Genomic DNA, 23,161 nt, shown 5'->3' on the forward strand with positions numbered 1-23,161 from the left:
TCCTCTATAAATGTATTCTGTAAGAATTCTGACTTATATTACAAAGTGTAAATAAAACCAGGGACTATGTCTCATTCATTTTAGGTGCATATAAACAAACATAGTTATTAAAGGATGATGATGTTTTTATATATTATAAAATAAAATGCAGCCTTTTAAAAAGATGATGAGTAGGCGGGAAGAGAACTCACCCATAACCCCAAGACTACAGCACAACTTTTTCATGCTATACTAAATACGTTGTTTCTTACCACTCTCTTCAAATTAATCATTTGCATAACATTCATCTACTGGATATCCTGCAGTTTGTCTTCTAACTCCACCATTCACTGAAGCTATTTCTGTCAAGGTCTCCTCCAATCAGTGGTGTGCTAGAGACAGCTTGAACATCATACAAGAGCTGATTATTAAATTTTCAGAAAATCTGCAAGCTGGATGAAAACTGTTGATAACTAGAAGTCAGCCATAGCAGAAACACCAAAAGCTAAAAATCAGGGCATCTCTCTCTTGCCCCCCACCTCTGCTCCCAGAACCAGCTGTTAAACATTCACCAACGCACTGCTGATGTTACGGGAACCTAACAAACACTTCCCAACCTTATCTCTCAGCATTCTCTCATGCTCTTCCTACTTTGGTAGCTGCATTCTCCATGTCTTTGCCTGATTTCTCCACCGCTATTTGATCTTCAAATACCTGCTGGATTCCTCTCCTTGACTTTTAAAACTTAATATATCTTAAAATTAGTCTCTTGATTGCTCCTTCTTCCAAAATAACTAATAGGTACTTAGAAATGCATCATGTGGAAAGAGTTCTGAGTTGGGAATCACAAAGACAAGGGGCCAAATCCTAGTTCTGTACTTCTTATGGGTAAGATGTTTTATCTCTTCAAATCTATTTACTTATCTATCAAATGGAAATAACAACATATATTTTGCATTTGTAGATGATTATATGAGTTAATAGCATGCAAAGCACCCAGTACCATTCCTGGCATATAATAGGTTCTCAATAAATGCCAACTATTATTTTATTTTATCATCAATAAATGTTTAAATGAACAGACCATTAATTGAAGAGGAGGAAAATAAAAGAATGACAAAAATGAAAAAGAGGCTTGTGTGTTCTAGTATTCTGAGAAAAGCTATATCCACCTTCTACATACCTAAGAACCAAAGAAAAATAATTATATATCGTAACTGATAGCTATGGTTAACAAATCTTAAAAATATGAGTGACAAGCCCTGGCCGGTGTCTCAGTGCTTAGAGCATTGGCCCCACACCAAAGGGTCTTAGGTTCGATTCCCAGTCAAGGGTACATACCTGGGTTGTAAGTTCGATCCCCACCTCAGTTGGGGTGCTGTGAGAGGCAACCAACTGATGTTTCTCTCTTTCTCTCTTTATCTCTCCCCGACTTTTCCTTCTACTCCAGTGGTTCTCAACCTTCTTAATGCTGCGACCCTTTAATACAGTTCCTCATGTTGTGGTGACCCCCAATTTCATTGTTACAAATTGAACATAATTAAAGCATAGTGATTAATCACAAAAACAATATGTAATTATATATGTGTTTTCCGATGGTCTTAGGCGACCCCTGTGAAAGGGTCGTTCGACCCCCAAAGGGGTCTCAACCCACAGGTTGAGAACCGCTGTTCTACTCTCTCTAAAATTTAATGGAAAAAATATCCCCAAGTGAGGATTAACTAAAGAAAAAAAAGAATGTCAAGTAATTTAACTTCCATACATTTATCTAAAAAAAATCATCAATATGTAAATAATTTAACTAAAAAACTACTTTGAAAGTTGTTGTATAGCTAAATTTGGAAACAACTTTCAAATCACTAACATTAATGTAATTATAATTACTTTTTAGCCATTAAAATTATGTTGAGAGAAATACATAATTACATGGAAATATAGTTATATTGCTAGGACAAAAAGCAGATTATGTAAAAATAGTTCTCATAAATGGGAATGAAAACAAATATGGTGATGAGATTACAGGCTGTTTTATTTGTCACTTATATTTTTAATTTTTACAAATTTATCAAGTAACAACAACGCAACAGGAAAAAATATGCTTCTATGGTACTTGATCAAAAAATTAATTAAACCCATTCTCAATTTTTAATCTTTAAAATGTCTTTTTTGCTGTAAACATGATTTTAAAAGTATATTTCAAATTTATAAGCTAATTTTAACCAACTTTCTATATATTACCTTTAAAATATTTCATTAAATTATTCCTAAATCTATATAAAGTTTTCTATATGTAATTAGTAAATCCAAATGACTATTAAATTTACAATCATAATTAGGACATTACATGTGTAGCATGTGGCATATTTTCACTTCTCACTTGGTATTTTGTCTAACACCTTTAAACTATTGGCCTCATTGCCCAGACAAAAGTACAATGTCAGGCACTATGCTATCAAAATGCTTGCAAATCCAGGGACTCTGGTGTCGTAACAACCTAGACCAGAGAATTTCAAACTAACTTTAGTGAAGGACCAGGAAGGACCAGGGTTTTTGTTGTAATTGTTGGTTGTTTTTTTTTTTTATATCTCAAGAAAATGATTTTAAATATGATAATGTTACACACAATAAACACCAATTATTCAAGAAAAATGATCTTACTTATAATAATATTACATGCAATAAACATTAATATTTCAAGGATAAAAGGATTTTAAGTATAATAATATTACCAAAATTGTACTAACATAGTAAGGTATCACAAAAGTTGTAGGAAATATTAAAAATCTGCAAATAACAGGACTGCTTCTATTATATTGTAGTATATTTTTCCACCTCTGGCTCTATTTTTGTTCATCAGTTTATGTTGTTCATTATATCCCACAAATGAGTGAGATCATATGATATTTATCTTTCTCTGACTGGCTTATTTCGCTTAGCATGATGCTCTCCAGTTTCATCTATGCTGCTGCAAATGGTAAGAGTTCCTTCTTTTTTACTGCAGCATAGTATTCCATTGTGTAGATGTACCATAGTTTTCTGATCCACTCATCTGCTAATGGGCATTTAGGTTGTTCTCAAATCTTAGCTATTGTAAATTGTGCTGCTATGAACATAGGGGTGCATATATCCTTTCTAATTGGTATTTCTGATTTCTTGGGATATATTCCTAGAAGTGGGATTATTGGGTCAAATGGGAGTTCCATTTTTAATTTTTTGAGGAAACTCCATACTGTTGTGAATGATCCATATGCACTTGAGAAGAATATATATTCTGTTGTGTTGGGGTGAAATGTTCTATAAATGTCTATTAAATCTCTCTGATCCAGTGTGTCCTTTAGAGCAGCCGTTGCCAACCATTTGGACCTCATGGACCACCAGTGGTCCGTGGACCACCTGTTGGTGACCGCTGCTCCAAAGGTTTCTTTAAACTAGCGGTTGCCAACCTTTCAGACCTCACATACCACCAGTGGTCCACGGACCACCAGTTGGTGACCGCTGCTTTAGAGTCTCTGTTTCCTTGTTAAGTTTTTGTCTGGAAGATCTGTCCAGTGAAGTCTGAGGGGTGTTAAAGTACCCTACTATGACTGTATTGTTGACCATCTCTCCATTAAAGTCCTCTAGAAGTTTTTTTTATATATTTAGATGCTCCTATATTGGGTGCATAAATGTTTACCAGGGTTATATCCTCTTGTTGGATTGATCCCTTTAGTATTATGTAGTGACCTTTCTTGTCTCTTGTGATGGCCTTCATTTTAAAGTTTATTTTGTTGGATATGAGGATTGCTACTCCAGCATTTTTTTCCTTTCCATTTGCATGGAAAATTTTTTTCCATCCCTTCACTTTCATCCTGTGTGTCTTGTTTTGAGGTGGGTCCCTTGAAGACAGCTATAGTTGGGTCATGTTTTTGTATCCATTCAGCTACCTTACACCTTTTGATAGGAGTATTTAATCCATTTACATTTAGGGTTATTATTGATAGGTACTTATTTATAGCCATTTTAATTCTGTATGGCTAGGTTTCTCTCTCTATTTCTTCTTCTCAGCAATCCCTTACAGCAATCCCTTTAGCATTTCTTGTAATGCTGGCTTGGTGGTGATGAACTCCTTTAGCCTTTTTTTTTTTTTTTGGTCTGGGAAACTCTTTATTTGACCATCTATTATGACTGAAAGCCTTGCTGGATAAAGTAATCTTGGTCTCAGATCCTTGCTTTCCATTACCTTGAGTACTTCATGCCATTCCCTTCTGGCCTGTAGAGTTTCTAATGAGAAATCAGGTGCCAGCTTTATGGAAACTCCTTTGTAGGTAACAGTTTTCTTTTCTCTTGCTGCCTTTAAAATTCTCTGTCTTTAATTTTTGGCATTTTAATTATGATGGGTTTGGCGTGGGTCTGTTTGGGGTACTCTGTTCCTCCTGAACTTGTGTGACTTTTTGCTTTACCAGGTTTGGGAAGTTTTCTGCCATTATTTCTTCAAACACCTTCTCTATTCCTTTCTTCCTTTCTGCCTCTTCTGGCACACCTACTATTCTAATATGGTTATGTTTCACATTGTCCCACAGCTCCTTAAGCTGCCCTCCTGCTTTTTAATTGTTTTCTTTTTGGGTCTTTAATTGAGTGATACTTTCAACTCTGTCTTCTAATTCACTGATTCGATCCTCAGCTTCCCCTAATCTGCTGTGTATTCCTTCCAATGTGTTCTTTATTTGTGTTATGTCATTCTTTATTTCAGACTGTTCTTTTTTCATAGTTACTTATATTTTTTTTCATACTGTTGAGCATTTTTAACATCATTACTCTGAACCATGTTTCAGATAAATTTCTTATCTCTGCTTCATTTATCTCTTCTTGAGAATTCTCTAGTTCTTTCATTTGGGGGTTGTTTCTTTGTTTCCTCATTTTGGTTGTCTGTTTGGGTTTGTGACTATGTATTAGGTAGATCCTCTACACCTCTCAATCTCTAGTGCAGGACAGTGTTAAAGGCTGTTTCTGACTAACTGGATCAGGCAAAGACTCAAAGCCTCTAGAGATGCTTCAGTCTATAGACTAATAGGATTCCAATTGAATTGCCCCCAGGCAATCATCCTCAGGTGTGGAGAGAGTTTTTTCAACAGGGTGGGGCAGTTGCTTCTGCCTGGAGGCTACTTGTTACTTTTAATCTCTTAAGTGGCCTCAGGGCAAGGTGTTTTTCAATAGGGTGTGTCGACTGTCTTCCCCCCAGGCAAGGCAGATGTCTATGTGGGAAATATATCCTCCTCTGTGTGAAGGAATGACTCAGCCCAGGAAACTTGGGGTGTTTGTCTTCTGAGCTCTATCCCCCAAGTCACCAGTCCTGGGTTCTGCTCTCACAGCTCCACTCCACTTCACCCTCCCTCTACCAGAGCACAAGGTGGATGGTTCCACAGGGAATTTTTGTGCATTGGCCCTTTAAGAGGGTGCCCGAACTTTCAGCTGCCACTCCCTGACAGATAGCACTCCACTGCTTTTCACAGCTAGATGTTATGTGGGTACCCTCCTCAGATTTGGTGCTCTCTGCTGGGGAGCCCAGCTTCGGGATTAGATCCCAGAGTTCTCAGCGGCACCCCCCACAGCTGAGATATCTTTCCGGGACTTCAGTTGCTGTCTGTGGGTGCCCGGCCAGCCCTTTCACACCTCTGTCCCTCCTACCAGCCTCTATGCAGTCTCCACTTTCAGGCCTTGGGTATCAGGGTTCTCTCCTGTGAGTTTTCCGTTGATTATTCAGGAAGCTTTTCCGTATTTCAGTTGTAATTCCAGCTTGTTCCTGGGAGCATGTCCATGCAGCATCCTTCTACTCTGCTGCCATTTTTTATCTCTCTTGTTGGTTCTGATTTCAATTTCCAATCAATTATTGACTGCTACTTTATAAAATGTAGTAACACATGGCGAGGTACTATCACGTTGCTAAAGGAGTTTTTCAATCCTTACTCTCAATTTCAGTACTTACCTGTACCTACTTGTGACCAGACAAGTAGGTACAGACTATTCACTGTTAAGGTAACAAATCCACAAAGCAGAATTGGAAACTATTAATTCAAGTTAAACTTAAAGCACTAGGCTAGAAATTTGGACTTAAAAAATGGAATCATAAAAAGATATCAGTCCTATAAGAAAAAGAAGAGTCAAGGACAGGGAAGGCCATAGGGATGGGTAGAAAGTGACAGGCAGTGTGTAGATTCTCTCTGTTGTGCTGACAGTTTATGACTACTCACACAGTAACCACTAATCCCTGGCTTCCAAAAAGGCACTCCACCATCGATTTCGGTCAGTCAGCTGCACAAGGCAATGAGGAGTAATACTGTTTGATGCAATTAGATGTAAATATACACAATAGTCAACACATGGACTGCCCCTTTCTTGAGGAATCCCTTCAAAAGAACAGCTAGCAAACCACCTACATATTCTCTCTCTGTTCTTAATCAGTTTCCTGCCTATCCAATTAAGCTATTACATTATATTACATTTCCTTCCTACAGTCCCTATTATTTAGCCTTCAAAATTCAAACTGTAAATCCATAGTCAAACTATTTAATTGACTTGAAAACTGATTAAAATAAAACAAAAATGACACCTAAAAACTATCAAAAGCCTACAACTTCATGTGAATTACCCAGCAAACATTAGCATTTTATCTGCTAACATCTAATATATTATTTACATATGAATATTATGCAGAATTTGTAATTATGCAGCACTGTTAACCAAATGCTACTTTTCGCAAAATCCACAGTAAATAGAAATAGAGTAATGGCATTCCATAAAAAACAGTGTTATAGAATAGTCTAACTTTTATTCTGCCAATGAGAAAAGTCAGTGAATTATTTTGAGCAAGGGGCTAGTGAGATCAAATCTGCATTTTGAAACATCACTGACTGCAATACAGAAGATGAAATAATAAAGTTCTTCAAAGTGTCAGTGTAGGGTTTAGGACCTGAAGTGGGGGTAGTGGGGATGGAGATGATAAGTGGAGGATGCTTTTGCTGTTATTGCTAATCATGATGACGATGATGATAATCATGGTGGTGGTCGTGGTGGCAGAAACCACAGTGTGCTTAGCACTTTATATGCATTATCTAATTTGATCTTCTCAACAACTCTATAATGTAGGTGTCACTATTTCTCCATTTCCCAATTAAGAAATTAAAATTTAAGAGATAATATAACTGGCTCAAAGACATACAACTAGTAAATACAAGAACTGTGAGTTAAATTAGTAGTATAACCCATTGTATTTATCTGCCCCAGCACCATGTGCAATTCTCCCCTTCTTTTGGTACTAGAGCCCTGTTTTGAGGAGGCAGATAGTGGGGGGAACTTCGCCTTCCTGATAGAATAGATTAAGATGCCCTGTGCTTCCTGACTAAGAGGGGGGCACATACAGACATAGGAGATGGAAAATCTTCTACCTGATCTTCTAGGTATAAGGATCATATGCTGGTTCCTAAGAGATATTTTTTATTACCTTTTATCTCATATACTGAACAGAGATTTGACACCAAGCAATAATGTACTCCTTCTCCAAGTCTCTTTGGACTTGAATTCTAGCCTCCCAAACACACCAATGCCAACATCCCCAATGAGACTCAGTTGAGCTTTGGGAATCAATAATTATATGATGAAAGATATTAACCTTTTCCCAGAAAAAACAATGTGATCACAAAACTGAGATAAGCCTCTTTACCTGCATATCTTTATATGTTATGCCACCTTATATATGTTGGCCAGATGCTATACCTAGAGCTACGTAGGCAATCTTTGCTACCACATGAAGACGATCTGTCAACACACAAAACAGTAGAATTCAGACACAGAGACTTTCCAACTATATGAGCCAATAAATTTGAATTCTGTGGCTTACATCTTAAAGCAAACTAATTTAGAACTTGGTGCCAGGAGATAGGGTGATAGAACCTAAAATGTAAAACCTATTTAGTAAAGAAAGAGGGCAGGGTAGTGAAAGTCTCTCATCTCCTAGGACAGTGGTCGGCAAACTCATTAGTCAACAGAGCCAAATATCAACAGTACAACGATTGAAAGTTGAGAGCCAAATTTTTTAAAATTAAACTATATAGGTAGGTACATTGTTATTAACTTAATTAGGGTACTCCTAAGCTGGCCTTTGCTAAAAACGTCCTCAATCTGATTGAGGAACCTTCACCGAGGTCGACCCCTTCCAACTCTCCCATCCACACTCATCTTGTATACTTGTTTCAGATAGACAAGTGTGGATGGGAGAGTTGGAAGGGGTCAACCTCAGCGAACGTACCTCAAAACAATGTACCTCCCCCGCGCTGCGTATCCCGCGGCCCGCCTGCACCGCATCTCCCCACAACCGACCTACACCCCCCACTTCTTCTAACGCAGTGATTCCCAAAGTGGGCGCTACCGCCCCCCGATGGGCGCTGCAGAGATCCAGGGGGGCGGTGATGGCCACAGGTGCATTTGGGGGCGATGAGTAACTGCTATTAAAATTTAAAAAAAATTAATTTCCAGGGGCTGAGTAATATTTTTTCTGGAAAGGGGGCGGTAGGCCAAATAAGTTTGGGAACCACTGTTCTAACGCCACTTCTTCAAAATAGACTCACCCAGGCCGAAACCGAATTCTGTGCATGGGCCACGAAGTTTCAATCGCACTGTACGTGCGTGCCCACGCGTGGTATTTTGTGGAAGAGCCACACTCAAGGGGCCAAAGAGCCGCATGTGGCTCGCGAGCCGCGGTTTGCCGACGACTGTCCTAGGAGGAAGATGGCTCCTCTCATTGTGCAGTTAAACCTATTGTTTTGGAAGTGAGACCACCTAACCAATGGACTGATGTTTTAAGAACTTGGTATAAAATGTCAGGATAATGGATTGTGTTGGTTACTTCTTACTGCCTTCAGGAGTCCTATAAGAAAGAGACAAGCTGGCAAGTTTGAAGGTAGAAAGGACACAGGTACAAATAGAAAGGTGTTCTCCTCAATTATTGACAACCAGCCCCAAAGACTGAGAATTAGGTAATCCAGCTTCTTAAGAGATTACTGAGTTCTATGAACCAAGGAACAAAAGAGGGAAAGTGGGAGAAAAGACTGGGTCCTGGGGAAGCTTGACCACCTATGACCATTCCAACATTTTTGAGTGTTGAATGAGTTCTTAGTTCCTATATTTATTTAATTTAAATCTTATCCATTTCATAAGTATATCTCTATTTGAATTCTGTTCATATTCTTTTAAGTGTTTACCCTTTATATAACTGGGACATGTTCTGAATTCTACTTTCTAAAATTTTGACACAAAATATGAAGAAGCATAAATAAAAAGACAACATACACTTAATTTATAAAATAAGCTACACAAACAAGGGGATAGTAGAGGAGTATGAATTTATGAAAGTTACTCTGTCCATCTTTATCACAATGCCCTTGTTCCTCATTCAGAACAAATTAAGGTTACCCTGGTTTTATTTAGATGTGGAAAATAAAAACAGTAAAGTTACTGCCTCAAGGCATCCCTTTCTCCACCTCTAGCCAACCCAGATTTCTTCCATAATAGTGGAAAGAATCAAGCCTACTTTGTTCCCAAGTTGAAACTTAAAATACACATTCCCAGTGGGCATTGTTTTACACGGTAGCTATGTATTACTCAAGTGATATAGTGATCTATTTATGGCATATGACACAAAACAGACCTTTTAGAGTTGGCCTGATATTCTAGCCACCAATTATAATACCTAAATATAAAAACAAACATTTAAAAAATCTATATATAAGAGCCTTTTGGAACACAATCCCATCACTACATGATCAAATGAATAGTCCCAACTTGACATGAAGTCATTACAAATCACAAGGAACTTCAATTAATGGTTACTTCCATAAAACAATGTAATCCACCCCCCCCAAGAAAATTGATTAAAATGTCAATTAAGGTTATGTTTGATTCCAATTTAAAGATAGAATTTTTAAAAAGTTAACAATAAGAGAAAATCTCTAAGAAAAGTGCATGTGATGATCATAAAAGTTTTAACACATCAGAAAAAAATGACAGCACCCTTTGTTCTACTACATTTATAGAATGAATGATTCCTCATGACACATGCAATTGTAATCTCACTTCAATCCCATTTTCTACCTTGCAGACAGGAATTTTTTTCTGAAAGCATCAAACAAACCTCATTGTTCTCATTCCCAAAACCCTTTTATGGTTCTGCACAGCCATCTGGATAAAATAAAAACTCTTTAGGACAAAATTTTCTTGACCTGGCTCCAGCCTACCACTTCTGTCTCTGGCTTTCTATCTCTACCTCTTCGTACCCTCACAGGCACAGAGAAGTGGTGTTCTGATGTCTCCATGCCTGGACTCCAGAGCCCCCTCTACTTGGGCTGTCCTTCTCCCAACACTCTTCCTCATACTTGTCTAAATGCTCCTCCTCTAGAAGCCTTCTGCCCATTTCCCATCTTGGTCCACTGGCCTTCCCACACGGTACTTTTAGGAAAGAATAAAAATTTGCTTCTCTGAGAATAATGGCCATCAAGTAGGACAATACACTCTTGCTGACTCTGTGTCATAATTTACAGTAACATAACTACAACATATTCTACTAAAACAATGTCCACTACTAACAAATGTGTTAATAAATTTCTGTCCCCCTCAGAAGTAAATCTCCCTAAAACTGAGATTCTGTTTTGAGTGTATTATTCTTATCATGCATCTTAATTAAGTCTGATATCTTTTTTCAAGTGAAATGCTATTATTACTTCATTTTATTGGTTTAAGATGCGGGCTGTGAAAACTGAAGCATTACAGGCCCACAGGTCATAGTCACTTTTCTCAGATTTAACCTCTTTATGATTTAGAAGATACCATAGTAGTCAAAAACAAATGTAGTGAGAGAGAAGGATAAAAGGAAATCAAAGGAGCTCTGAGACAAAAATACCAGGGAGGCAGAGAAATTTGAAAAAGCAGCTGAGATTCTCCTGCTGGCCTTGCAGAAGCGAACAAACATTATGAATTGCCCGTGGAGGGGTGATATAGCAAAGAACAGGGGGGCTTTCAGCAGCTGAAAGCACTCCCCAGGCAAGATCAAGCAAAAAAATTAAATCCATTAAGGAACTGTTTTGTTGTTTTTAATCCTCACCCTATGACATGCTTAGAAAGAGAAAGGGGGAGAGAGAGAAACTTTGATCAGTTGCCTTCCATAAGCTCCCCGACTGGGATCAAACCCACAACCCAGGTATGTGCCCTTTTCGTGCACCATCTGAGCCCCTCTAGCCAGGCGACCTGAGTTTTGCTAACAACCTGTGAACTTGTAAGAGGACGTGAAGCCTCAGACAGGATCATAGCCCAACTGGAAACTTAATTTCAGTATGTGAGACTGGGCAAATGCCCCAAATGAGGCCTGGACCCCTGACCCACAGAAATGATGTGATAATAAATTTGCATTGTTTAAGTCATTGGCTTTGTGAGAATTTGTTAAAAAACAATAGAAAACCAATACATCATGTGTTATAATCAAGAAAATATTGCTTGTGGATATGTTTGCTTATAAGTTCTGTCCACATCAAACATTGGTTTGCTCAAATATATTGCCTTTCCTATGTAATCCAGCAACAAATAAGCTTCCATTTTCATAAAATCTGAACACTTCAAATTTGTTATAAAACATTTTATCTCTGAGCTTTAGTTGACACAAAATATATCTAAAACCGAAAACTGAATTTAAAAGCATATTTTCCTAAAGTTTTGCAAACTTATTATTTTAGAAAATATTTACCATATTCCATGATCAGAGAAAAAGGTACACATTAACATACTTATTTCTCCTCTCAGTATTTATGTTAATCACTAGGAAGTGTCATATTATGAAATACATCACATTGTGAGCTTATTCACTCATTATGTAAATATTTTATTACAATATGTAATATGTGGGAAAAGAGATAGACTAATTTCACAATCAAAATAAATTATATAAGATTGCATAATTATAACTTCCCCAACATAACAATCTGTCATCTAGTAAAATTGGGGGGAAAGAGTTTGGCATTATTACCCATCTACAGTGAGAGGGAAAAATAAGCTGCCATCTAGTATTTTCAAATTGTAACAACTAAAATTGTCTTCTGTACTTTTATCAAATAGAAAATTTGTAGTTAAATAAATTTATAAACACCCAGAACCGAGTTTCTTATTGTTAGTTGTTCTAGTAAACCTTTTTTTTTACAATTACAAATAAAGTTTGGTCTTTTAAAGACAATCTATGTTAAGTTAGCCTACCTTCCACACTCAAAGTCCCCATTTTAGACTCCAAGAAATCAAATAATGTGCTTGGTGCTGATGGCCTTGCATTTCCCAGTTCTTCTTCATCTTCAGATCTTATTCGTCCCCTGCCTTTTCCTTTGCCTTAAGAAGTAAGACATATAAATTGTATATGCATAAACAAAAGGAGAAAATACACTAAAACATAACTAGCAGATATCTTGAGTAGGATTTTGTATATATTTCTTTTCATATTTTTTGTACAGTCTACATTACTCATAAGAAAATTTTTAAATGACTGTATTAACTAGTACATTTAATCCTGTATTAACTAGTACATTTAATTCTCTAAATGATCTCTCTAGAAATTTAAATTTTTTCATATAAATTATCTTTTAAACAATCATTTTCACACATTTTTTCTTTACCCACTTATTTTTTTAAAAGAATATAGGATTAGGAATGAGAAAAAAATCACATAATACATTTGACTGTGCAATTAAAAATCACATGATGCATTCAACTATGCAATTAAAGAATAACACTAAATAGTCATGTTCTTGTTCATTTAAAAAGTTTTCAGATTCTTTAGTCATTTATACAAGTGGCATGGTACTAGGTTAATAGAACTAGTCACTTTATATTTCCTGTATTACATCAACCTTGTCAAATAAAGTATTGTTAGACCTACTTTATATAAAGATGAAGACAATGAAATGCAGCATAACCTGCACAGGTCTCTGTAGTTCTAAAATTAGAAGAACTTATCACAATGGTAAATAAAGTTACAGCCATCACAGCAACAAAACCCAGGCTCTGTCAACAACATATATTCCTTTGAAAAGCAAACAATGCTATGTGGCACATTGCTTAATGAGTTATACCTCTCAGAGGTGGACCCGAAACAGGTTTTTGTTTATTGCTGTTAAGAAGTACATTCAGTGCTGCTTCTAAGTTGTTGCCATTATCCATAAGAGCTTGCCTTGACGCTTCCTTACTGAAGCCCATTTCTGTTATGTGCTTCAGAGCCTTCTCATCAACCTGTAAAGAATGAAGAGAAAAGCTATGCTGATAGGCAATAAATAAAGCAAGTTATAACTTTTCAACTGTACATTGTTTAATTTCCTTTTTTTTGAATTTATTGGGGTGACACTAGTTAACAAAATTGTATAGGTTTCAGGTGCTCAATTCTATAACACATCATCTATACACTGTACTGTGTGTTTATCACCCTGTCTCCATCCGTCACCATTTATCCCCCCTATACCCTCCTCTACCTACCCCCACAATCACCACATTGTTCTGTGTCCATGAGTTTATTCTTTTTTGCCCAATCCCTCCACCATCTTGCCCCTAACCCAGCTCGCCACCCCACTCCAGACAGCTGTCAGCCTACTCTCTCTGAGTCTGTCTCTACTTGACTTGTTCATTTTGTTCATTAGATTCACATGTGAGTGAAATCATATGGTACTTGTCTTTCTCTGGCTTATTTCACTTAGCATAATGCTCTCCAGTTCCATCCATGCTGTTGCAAAGGGTAAGTGTTCCTTCTTTTTTTATGGCTGAGTAGTATTCCATTGTTTAAATGTACCACACTTCTTTATCCACTTATCTATTGATGGACCCTTGGGCTGCTTCCAAGTCTTGGCTATTGTAAATAATGCTGCAATGAACAGAGGGATGCATACATTTTTTCAAATTAGTGTTTAGGGCAGTGATGGCGAACCTTTTGAGCTCGGCGTGTCAGCATTTTGAACAACCCTAACTTAACTCTGGTGCCATGTCACATATAGAAATTTTTTGATATCTGCAACCATAGTAAAACAAAGATTTATATTTTTGATGTTTATTTTATATATTTAAATGCCATTTAACAAAGAAAAATCAACCAAAAAAATGAGTTCGTGTGTCTCCTCTGACACGCGTGTCATAGGTTCACCATCACTGGTTTAGGGTTTCTTCAGATAAATTCCCAGAAGTGGATCACGGGGTCATAAGGCAGTTCCATTTTTAATTTTTGAGGAAACTCCATAGTGCTTTTCACAGTGGGTGTACCAATCTGCATTCCCACCAACAGTGCACAGGGTTCCCTTTTCTTCACATCCTTGCCAACACTTGTGGTTTATTGATTTACTGATGATAGCTATTCTGACAGGTGGTTTTAATTTGCATTTCTCTGACAAGTAGTGATGTTGAGCAATTTTTCATGTCTATTGGCCACCTATATGTCCTCTTGTTAATACTCACCCAAGGACTTTTTTTCCCCCATTGATTTTTAGAGAGAGCAGATGGAAGGGAGGGAGGGAGAGGAGGGGGAGGAGGAGGGAGAGGAGGAAGAGAAGGAGGAGGAGGAGGAGGAGGAGGAGGAGGAGGAGGAGGAGGGGAGGGGGAGTAGAGGAGAGAGAGAGAGAGACAACCAATCCATGAGAGAGACACATGGATTGGTTGGTCAATTTTGTTTATCTTTTCAAAGAACCAGCTCTTGATTTCAATGATTTTTTTGGTAATTTTTTTAGACTTTATTTTTTCTGCTTTCCTTCCTTCTATTTACTTTGCACTTTGCTTGTTCTTTTTCCAGTTTCTTTAAGTGTAAAGTTAGACTGTTTTATTTTAATTATTTTAAAAATATAATTTAATTGATTCCAGAGAAAAGAAAGGAGAGGAAAATAGAAATATCAATGATGAGCCCTAACCGGTTTGGCTCAGTGGATAGAGCATCGGCCTGCGGACTCAGGGGTCCTGGGTTCGATTTCGATCAAGCGCAAGTACCTTGGTTGCGGGCACATCCCCAGTGGGGGGTGTGCAGGAGGCAGCTGATCGATGTTTCTCTCTCATCGATGTTTCTAGCTCTCTATCCCTCTCCCTTCCTCTCTGTAAAAAATCAATAAAATATATATTAAAAAAAAAAAGAAATATCAATGATGAGAATCAATGATTGGCTGCCTCCTGCATGCCCCACACTGGGGATTGAGCCCGCAACTCGGGCATGTGCCCTGACTGGGAATTGAACTGTGACCTCCTGGTTCACACGTCGACACTCAACCACTAAGCCAGACAAGTTATATTGTTTTAGATTTTTATTGTTCCTTGAGATATAATGATATGAATTTCTCTCGTAGGACTGCTTTTGCTATGTCCCATAGATTTTGGGTTGCTGTGTTCTCATTTTCATTTGTTTCAAGGTATCTTTTGATTTCTTCCTTGATCTCATTGTTAACCCATTCACTCTTTAGTAACATGGTATTTAACCTACATGTCTTCGTGTGTTTTTCAGTGTTGATGTTTTTTGTGATTGATTTCTAATTTCATACCATATGGTCAGAGAAGATGCTTGATATGATTTCAATTTTCTTAAATTTACTGAGACTTGTTTTGTGTACTAACATGTGGTCTATCCTGGAAAACTGTTCAATGTGCACTTTAGAAGAATGCATTTTCTGCTTCTTTGGGGTGAAATTAATTAAATTAATCTGATCTAGTATGTCTTTTATGGCCGCTTTTTCCTTGTTGATTCTGTCTGGGAAATCTATCCATTGATGTCAATGGGGCATTAAAATCTCCTACTATGACTGTATTACTGTAAATCTCTCCCATTATGTCCATCAAGATTTCATTTACACATTTAGGGGCTGCTATGTTGGGTGCATGAAAGTTCACAAGGGCTATGTCCCCTTATTGGATTGCTCCTTTTATTATTATGTAGTGTCGTTCTTTGTCTCTTACTATAGCCTTTGTTTTAAAGTCTACTTTGTCAGAAATACGCATTGCTACCCGAGCTTTTGTTTTTCATTTCCATGTGCAATAGCCAAGGAAGAATGTACATAATATGTAGGGGTGTACCTTGAGTACTATCTTACTCTACAAGTACCATTACACATAAAAAACAACACAAAATAGAAATTTAATGATATGTTAGAATAAGGTTTTTGAAAATACTATAGACAGTGAAAACTACCTAATTAAAATTTTTCATGGTTAATACTTCTCCATTCTAGAAAGAAAATGTAATTTATTTAGCACCTTTCCAAAAATGCAAAATATAAAATGAAGCTAACAAAATTATACCATCTCAGTAGCTGGGTGCCTTTCTTCTCTCTATTGTTGCACCATTCTGCTGTATATTTATTAGCAATACTATCTATGATGCTTTGACAATCTGTACCCCTGATAGGAAAAACTACTTTATAAATGCCAGAACCCAAAATCTCCTTGACAAATTCAAACCTGGGTACAATTCAAAAACTGTTTAAGTAACATAAACATATCCCATGAGAAATTTCTTGAGCCATAGCTAGCTGAGAAATTCATAACTAACTTTTCTATATTTAAAAGTTAAGATATACACATAACACATGTTGCAGACAACTACTATCATACCTATGGTGGACACTGATAAAAGCACAAAATTTTTTCCCAAACTCTGATTGCATCCTTCTAAATACAAAATCAACAGATCAGAGTTGACATATAATAGAAAAAATACATCCCTGCTATAGATATGCTAAAGTAAATGTAAAAATGACTGCATATCCACACTACAATTCATCCCGGTTCTGACCAGGTAGCTCAGTTGGTTAGACATCATCCTAATACACCAAGACTGCAGGTTTGACACTGGTCAGGGCACATAAAAGAATCAACCAATACCTGGCTGGTGTGGCTCAGTGGTATCAACCTATAAACCAAGAGGTCTTTAGTTTGATTCTCGGTTAAGGCACATGCCCAGGATGCAGGCTCGATTTCTGGTGGGGGTGTGCAAGAGGTAATTGGTAGTTGTCTCTCTCTCATCGATGTTTCTATCTATCCCTCTCCCTTCCTCTCTCTCTCTCTCTCTCTCTCTTAAAAAAAATCAATATGTAAAAACATATTAAGTAAAATAATCAACCAATGAATGCATAAATAAGTGGGGCAACAAATTGATGCTTCTCTCTCTCTCTTCTCTCTCTAAAAATCAATAAAAAATACCTATAATTAATCCTTGTTATTAAAAAAACTTACATGGATATAAAAAATAAACAAACTTCCAAACTGTTTTCTCTCCTAATTATATCCCAAGTAAATATGTAATTAAGAAACTGGCCCTGGCTGGCATTGCTCATTGGTTAGAGCATCAGTCTTTGCACTAGAGAGTCATGGGTTCAATTCCCAGTCAAGGGCATGTACCTGAGTTGCAGGTTCAATCCCCAAACCCGGTTGAAGTGCATGAGGGAGGCAACAAAACGTTGTCTCTCTCACATCAATGTTTCTCTCATCCCACTTGTCTCTCTCCCCCCACCCTTCCACTCTCTCTGAAAATCAATGGAAAAAATATCCTCAGGTGAGGATCAAAAAAAAAAAAGAGAGAGAGAGAAGAAGAAAAAGAAACTGTCCCATACATAGAATTCAACCAGTAACACTTTTTTGTTAAATATATTTTTATTGATTTCAGAGAGGAAGAGAGAGAAACATCAATGATGAGAGAGAATTACTGACCGGCTGCCTCCCACATGCCCCCTATTGAGAATCGAGCCCACAACCCAGGCATGTGTCCTGATTGGGAATCGAACCATGACAACCTGGTTCATAGGTTGACACTCAACCACTGAGCCACAATGGCCGGGCAGCCAATAATACTTTTAATAGTCAATTACTACCAAATCTTGGTATACCTTACTCTAGCTTTCTTGTTGACCTGAATTGCATTAACTAAATTCTCAATCAATGTTTTGGCATGGCCTCGCTCCCTCTGAGAGCTCTAGGTGAGAACTTCCTTGCTTTTCTAACTTCTGTTGTAAGCTATCAATCCTTGGCATTTTTTATTTGTAGATGCATCTCCAGTCACATGATCATCTTCTCACTTTGTGTCTTCGGGTCATTTTCCCTCTATAAATGTGCCTCTCTCTTTGTCTAAATTTTCTCTCTTCATAAAAAGATTGAATTAGGGTCTACCCTAATGCCCTCTTTTTAACTTGATTCCATTGTAAAGACCCTATTTCCAAGTAAAGTCACATTTGAAGATATTGGTGATTAGGACTTCACTGTATCTTGTAGGGAAGGACACAATTCAACCTATAATATCATCTATTATCAAAAATTATTTTAAGGAACTATCAGCTGACATCCCAATCAAGTCTTCTCTTCAATTGCTGAAATACAGATTTAAAAACTACCCAACCTACAAAATAATTTGATACTTGGTTATGAGAATAATTCATGTACAAATTTATAACAGTATTTTAAGTTATTTAATGTTCTCCTTCATTTTTAATAGTTTTCCTGGATATAGAAATTTTGGTTAAGTTTTTCTTTCATTATTTTCAATACTAGTGGCCCGGTGCACAAAATTTGTGTACAGAGGGGGGGTTCCCTCAGCCCAGCCTGAACCCTCTCCAATCGGGGACCCCTTGAGGGATGTCCAACTGCCGGTTTAGGCCTGGGACCGCTGGCTCCTAACCACTCACCTGCCTGCCTGCCTGCCTAATCGCCCCTAACTGCCTCTGCCTGCCTGATCACCCCTTACTGCCCCCCCCCACCCCCGAACTGATCTTGCCCCCAACTGCCCTCCCCTGCTAGCCAATTTGGTTCTAAGTGGTCGGTTTCTATGCCAGTCAGCGTCAAAAGCTCCGCCTCTAGGCAGCCATTGGCTCCTCACAGTTCACCCAGATTTGGTTCTGATTGGTCGGTTTCTATGCTAGTCAGCGTCTCCAGGCATATCTCCGGGTCTGATCAGAGAGGTGGGGCAGATCAGCAGCCTGCGCAGAGAAACAGAGGCATGGCTGCTGACAAAGCCCGGAGAGAAAGAGAGAGGCAATGGCTGATCAACAGCTGCCTCTCTCTCCGGGCCTTTCTCTGGGCCTGATCCGCAGCCCCCTTGGCAGTCAGTGCTGGGTCGCCACAGCAACCCAGCACTGACTGCAAGACTGACTTACGGTGTTTGCTCGGTCATTACGGACCCTGAGTTTTTATATATTAGGATATCATCCCACTGCTTTCATGCTTCCATAGTTTCTAGTGAGAAATTGGCTGTTAATCTTATTGAGAATCCCTGTTCTTGATGAGTTGTTTCTTTTTCACTGCTTTCAAGATTTTTCTCTTTGTCTTGAGCTTTCAACAACTTGATTATAATGTGTCTTGCTGTGTCTCTCTTTGAGTTTATCCTCCTGGAGTCCATAATATACATGAATTTATTGCAATATATTTTTTCCAAACAGCAAATCAAAACAAAAAATCACTTTAGACAAAATTTGAGAAAAGATGAAGATGTGGGAAAGGGTAGAAAAGGGCAGATAACTATGTTTTTGATGCATCAACTTTTAGGATATTATTTCCATTGAGTGTCTTCTATTTAATTTGATAGTTTTTATCAAAACATTCCCAAAGATGTTATTCAGACATTATAAATTAAAATCAAATGAAAGTTCTAAGTAAGTTATTTTTCAAACAACCCAAATTTCCCATGAGTTAATTGTAAATCTTAATGAAAGCCTGCTAGAGTTATAACATCTATCCATAATACATTGAACAAAGCCAGTGATGGTTATGAGAAAGAACAAAAAAATCATCAAGGCTATTAAAGGAAGAAAAGATTAACTTTGTGTTGGTTCTTTAGCCTTACCAGTTCTCTATAGACACCCTCATGTTTCCCCTCTGATTTGGTTGGCTTTTCTTTCTGTAAAATTTCTCTATTTCGGTTACCAGCAGCACTCATATTGAGATTACTTCTTGCACTACCACCACCTCCTCCAAATGTCTTGGTCTTTAGGTAAGAGAAAGATAACAGAGATGTAGGTTAATAGCATTTGAAAATAGTCCTAAAGATTAAGCTACAACTAAAAGTATCTAGTAAAACTGAAATAGTTTTCATTGTTTTACATAAAAAAATCAAATGTTAGCTAGTCCTTTTTAAATAAATATCTACTAGCCATAACTTCTTTTTTCCATAAGTCCAGGCAAGGCAATAAAATAACTACATAACTATAATCTTTAAGTCCCCAAGGCAAGTCATCAGAATAGACTTTAGATAATAATATAGTAGAAAATAATAAGCACTATGGAGATTAGACGTCAAAAATAATTCTAGGGTAAAGTACTTGACTAATATCATACAGCCTGGGTTAGAGGGCAAGACTATCTACTTATATAAAAACCCTGGGTGTAACATCACGTCCAGAAGCACGACCAAGCTGAAGGAAGTCAGTCCTGCAGGGGTCGTCTTGGAAACGGCTGCGCCCTTCCCCAGCTGTTTCCCAGAGGGCGAGGTTTCAGGCAGGAACCCACCCTTGGAGCAGAGCGTGGAAGTACTGAGTCCGGCCTTCAAACCAGACCCTGACAGTAGGGAGGAGGGAGCCCCATTCCTCACAGAATCTGCTGTTGGATAGCTTTCTGTCAGTGGCCTGCCAGCCAGGAACCCCATTCACCTGCACCCCGGACCCTGACAGGAGGGAGAAGGGAGTCCCATTCCTCACGGAATCGACAGGTGGCCAGCTTGCTGTCAGGGGCCTGCCAGCTAGGAATCCTATTTACCTGCATTTCTTTATAAAGTTTTAATACATTATATTAGAGGTCGTGGTGGTACTGTTTTACCCACAGTGTCTACAGGAATTGCTGCAAATTTACTTCTCGGTGGAAGCACCTTTTATTCCCTATATAAGTTACCGATTCCATTAAATGAAACTTCAATTTCTAGACTCAATATAAAGAGTGAAGTTGCTAAAACTATTAAAAAGGCCCAACTTCTCATTATTGATTAGTGCACCATGGCATCCGGTCATGCTATAAACGCCATAGACAGATTACTAAGAGAAATTTGAATGTTGTATTTGGCAGGAAAGTTCTCCTTCTTGGAGGAGATTTTCGACAATGTCTCAGTATTGTACCACATGCTATGCGATCGGCCATAGTAGAAACGAGTTTAAAGTACTGCAATGTTTGGAGATGTTTCAGAAAGTTGTCTCTTACAACAAATATGAGATCAGAGGATTCTGCTTATAGTAGATGGTTAGTAAAACTTGGAGATGGCAAACTTGATAGCAGTTTTCATTTAGGATGGATATTAATGAAATCCCCTGTGAAATGATTTGTAATGGATCTATTATTGAAGCTACCTTTGGAAATACTATATCTATAGATAATACTAAAAATCTATCTAAATGTGCAATTCCTTTGTCCAAAAAATGAACATGTTCAAAACTTAAATGAAGAAATTTTGGATATACTTGATGAAGATTTTCACACATATTGGAGTGATTATTCCATTGATTCCACAGATGATGCTGAAAAGGAAAATTTTCCCATCGAATTTCTTAATAGTATTACTCCTTCGGGAATGCCGTGTCATAAATTAAAATTGAAAGTGGGTGTAATCATCATGCTATTGAGAAATCTCAATAGTAAATGGGGTCTTTGTAATGGTACCAGATTTATTATCAAAAGATTACGACCTAACATTATCGAAGCTAAAGTATTAACAGGATCTGCAGAGGGAGAGGCTGTTCTGATTCCAAGAATTAATTTGTCCCCATCTGACACTGGCCTCCCATTTAAATTGATTCGACGACGGTTTCCCATGATGCTAGCACTTGTGATGACTATTAATAAATCACAAGGACAAACTCTAGACAGAGTAGGCATGTTCCTACCTGAACCCGTTTTCACACATGGTCAGTTATATGTTGCTTTCTCTCGAGTTTGAAGAGCATGTGATGTTACAGTTAAAGTTCTAAATACTTCATCACAAGGGAAATTAGTCAAGCACTCTGAAAGTGTTTTCACTCTTAATGTGGTGTACAGGAAGATATTAGAATAAGTTTAATCACTTTATCAGTCATTGTTTGCATCACTGTTTTTTTATATCATGTTTTTGCTGTTTTCATATCATGTTTTTGTCATTTTTATATCATGCCTCTGTTGTAATATCCTTTTGTTACTGTTTATTTATTAATAAATTTATATATTACTTTCATATACATTTTACCAATTTTCTTTCATCTCTCACACTTCTATTATAGAAAAAGGGCAAATCGCAATATTAAAATATCTCCGCTAATTAATTCCCTTTTAATGTGCACGAATTTCGTGCACCGGGCTACTAGTCTTCAATAAGGCACTAAACCTGTCTAGAAATCAGTTACATTATGTCTATGATCCAATACTATATTTCTATAATCTTAGAAAGTAAACAAATAATATAAATTTTAACACTGGTTTAAAACTTTCATTACTAATTTATTATTTACATTAATTACATATGCTGTGTCTTACCACCTATGTATGAAAATTTGGAAGTCCATAGTTCTTATTTTACTGACTTATTTGAAAAAATTATATGTGTAATCAAATTTGAAAATTTCATTTATGTTTTTTCAAAACTATTCTGAAAAACTAGAACATAAAGAACATTGATCTGAAAAGATACTAATTCATAATTTAAAAGTATCCTACAATTATTACTTGTATAATATCAAATTAAACATCTAGTTATATAATATCTTTATAAGCTAATAGATTCAAAGGAAGTTGTCAAGACTTGACTTTTATTAGATATAGTGATCAATCTTTAAAAATGTGTTTTAAACTTACTACAGTAAGAAAATAAAACATGCTAGATATAAATTCATATAACATTGAAAAACTATTTTGTATCAGATAAAAATATAAAGAAATAGGACCTGAAAAATAGAAAAATGATGTTAGATAAGCATTAATGGACAACATGTTAAATATCTCTATTAAGTACTGATATACCACATCTTTAAAAACCACAGATGTATTACTGGATTCATTCAATTTTTGGTTTATGCAATCCCAGCAAAAAAAACCCAAAAAAACAAAAACAGATCTGGAATGTCCTGATAGTCATTACTTATATAACCATAAAGAAAAATATGAGTTTATTTTAACATGATACAAAGTTTATTAGAATGGAAGACAACGTTTGTAGTATAGTTAAGAACAT

At 37.0% G+C, this 23,161-nt stretch overlaps 1 protein-coding gene across 3 annotated transcripts in view; it reads right to left on the reverse strand.

Moving 5' to 3' along the window:
* The window catches only part of TDRD3 (tudor domain containing 3), a 115,902-nt gene that overhangs the window by 56,273 nt on the left and 36,468 nt on the right, over positions 1 to 23,161 (reverse strand). For all 3 annotated transcript variants that reach the window (XM_023755346.1, XM_023755348.1, XM_023755347.1), the window contains exons 7-9: positions 19,823 to 19,963; positions 13,113 to 13,269; positions 12,247 to 12,372 (exon numbers count right to left, since the gene is read on the reverse strand). In XM_023755346.1, coding sequence (XP_023611114.1) covers positions 12,247 to 12,372; positions 13,113 to 13,269; positions 19,823 to 19,963 — 424 coding nt within the window. The remainder of the gene's footprint in view (positions 1 to 12,246; positions 12,373 to 13,112; positions 13,270 to 19,822; positions 19,964 to 23,161) is intronic.

The sequence above is a fragment of the Myotis lucifugus genome, unplaced genomic scaffold, assembly GCF_000147115.1.
Source record: "Myotis lucifugus unplaced genomic scaffold, Myoluc2.0 scaffold_74, whole genome shotgun sequence".
Taxonomy (NCBI): Eukaryota; Metazoa; Chordata; class Mammalia; order Chiroptera; family Vespertilionidae; genus Myotis; species Myotis lucifugus.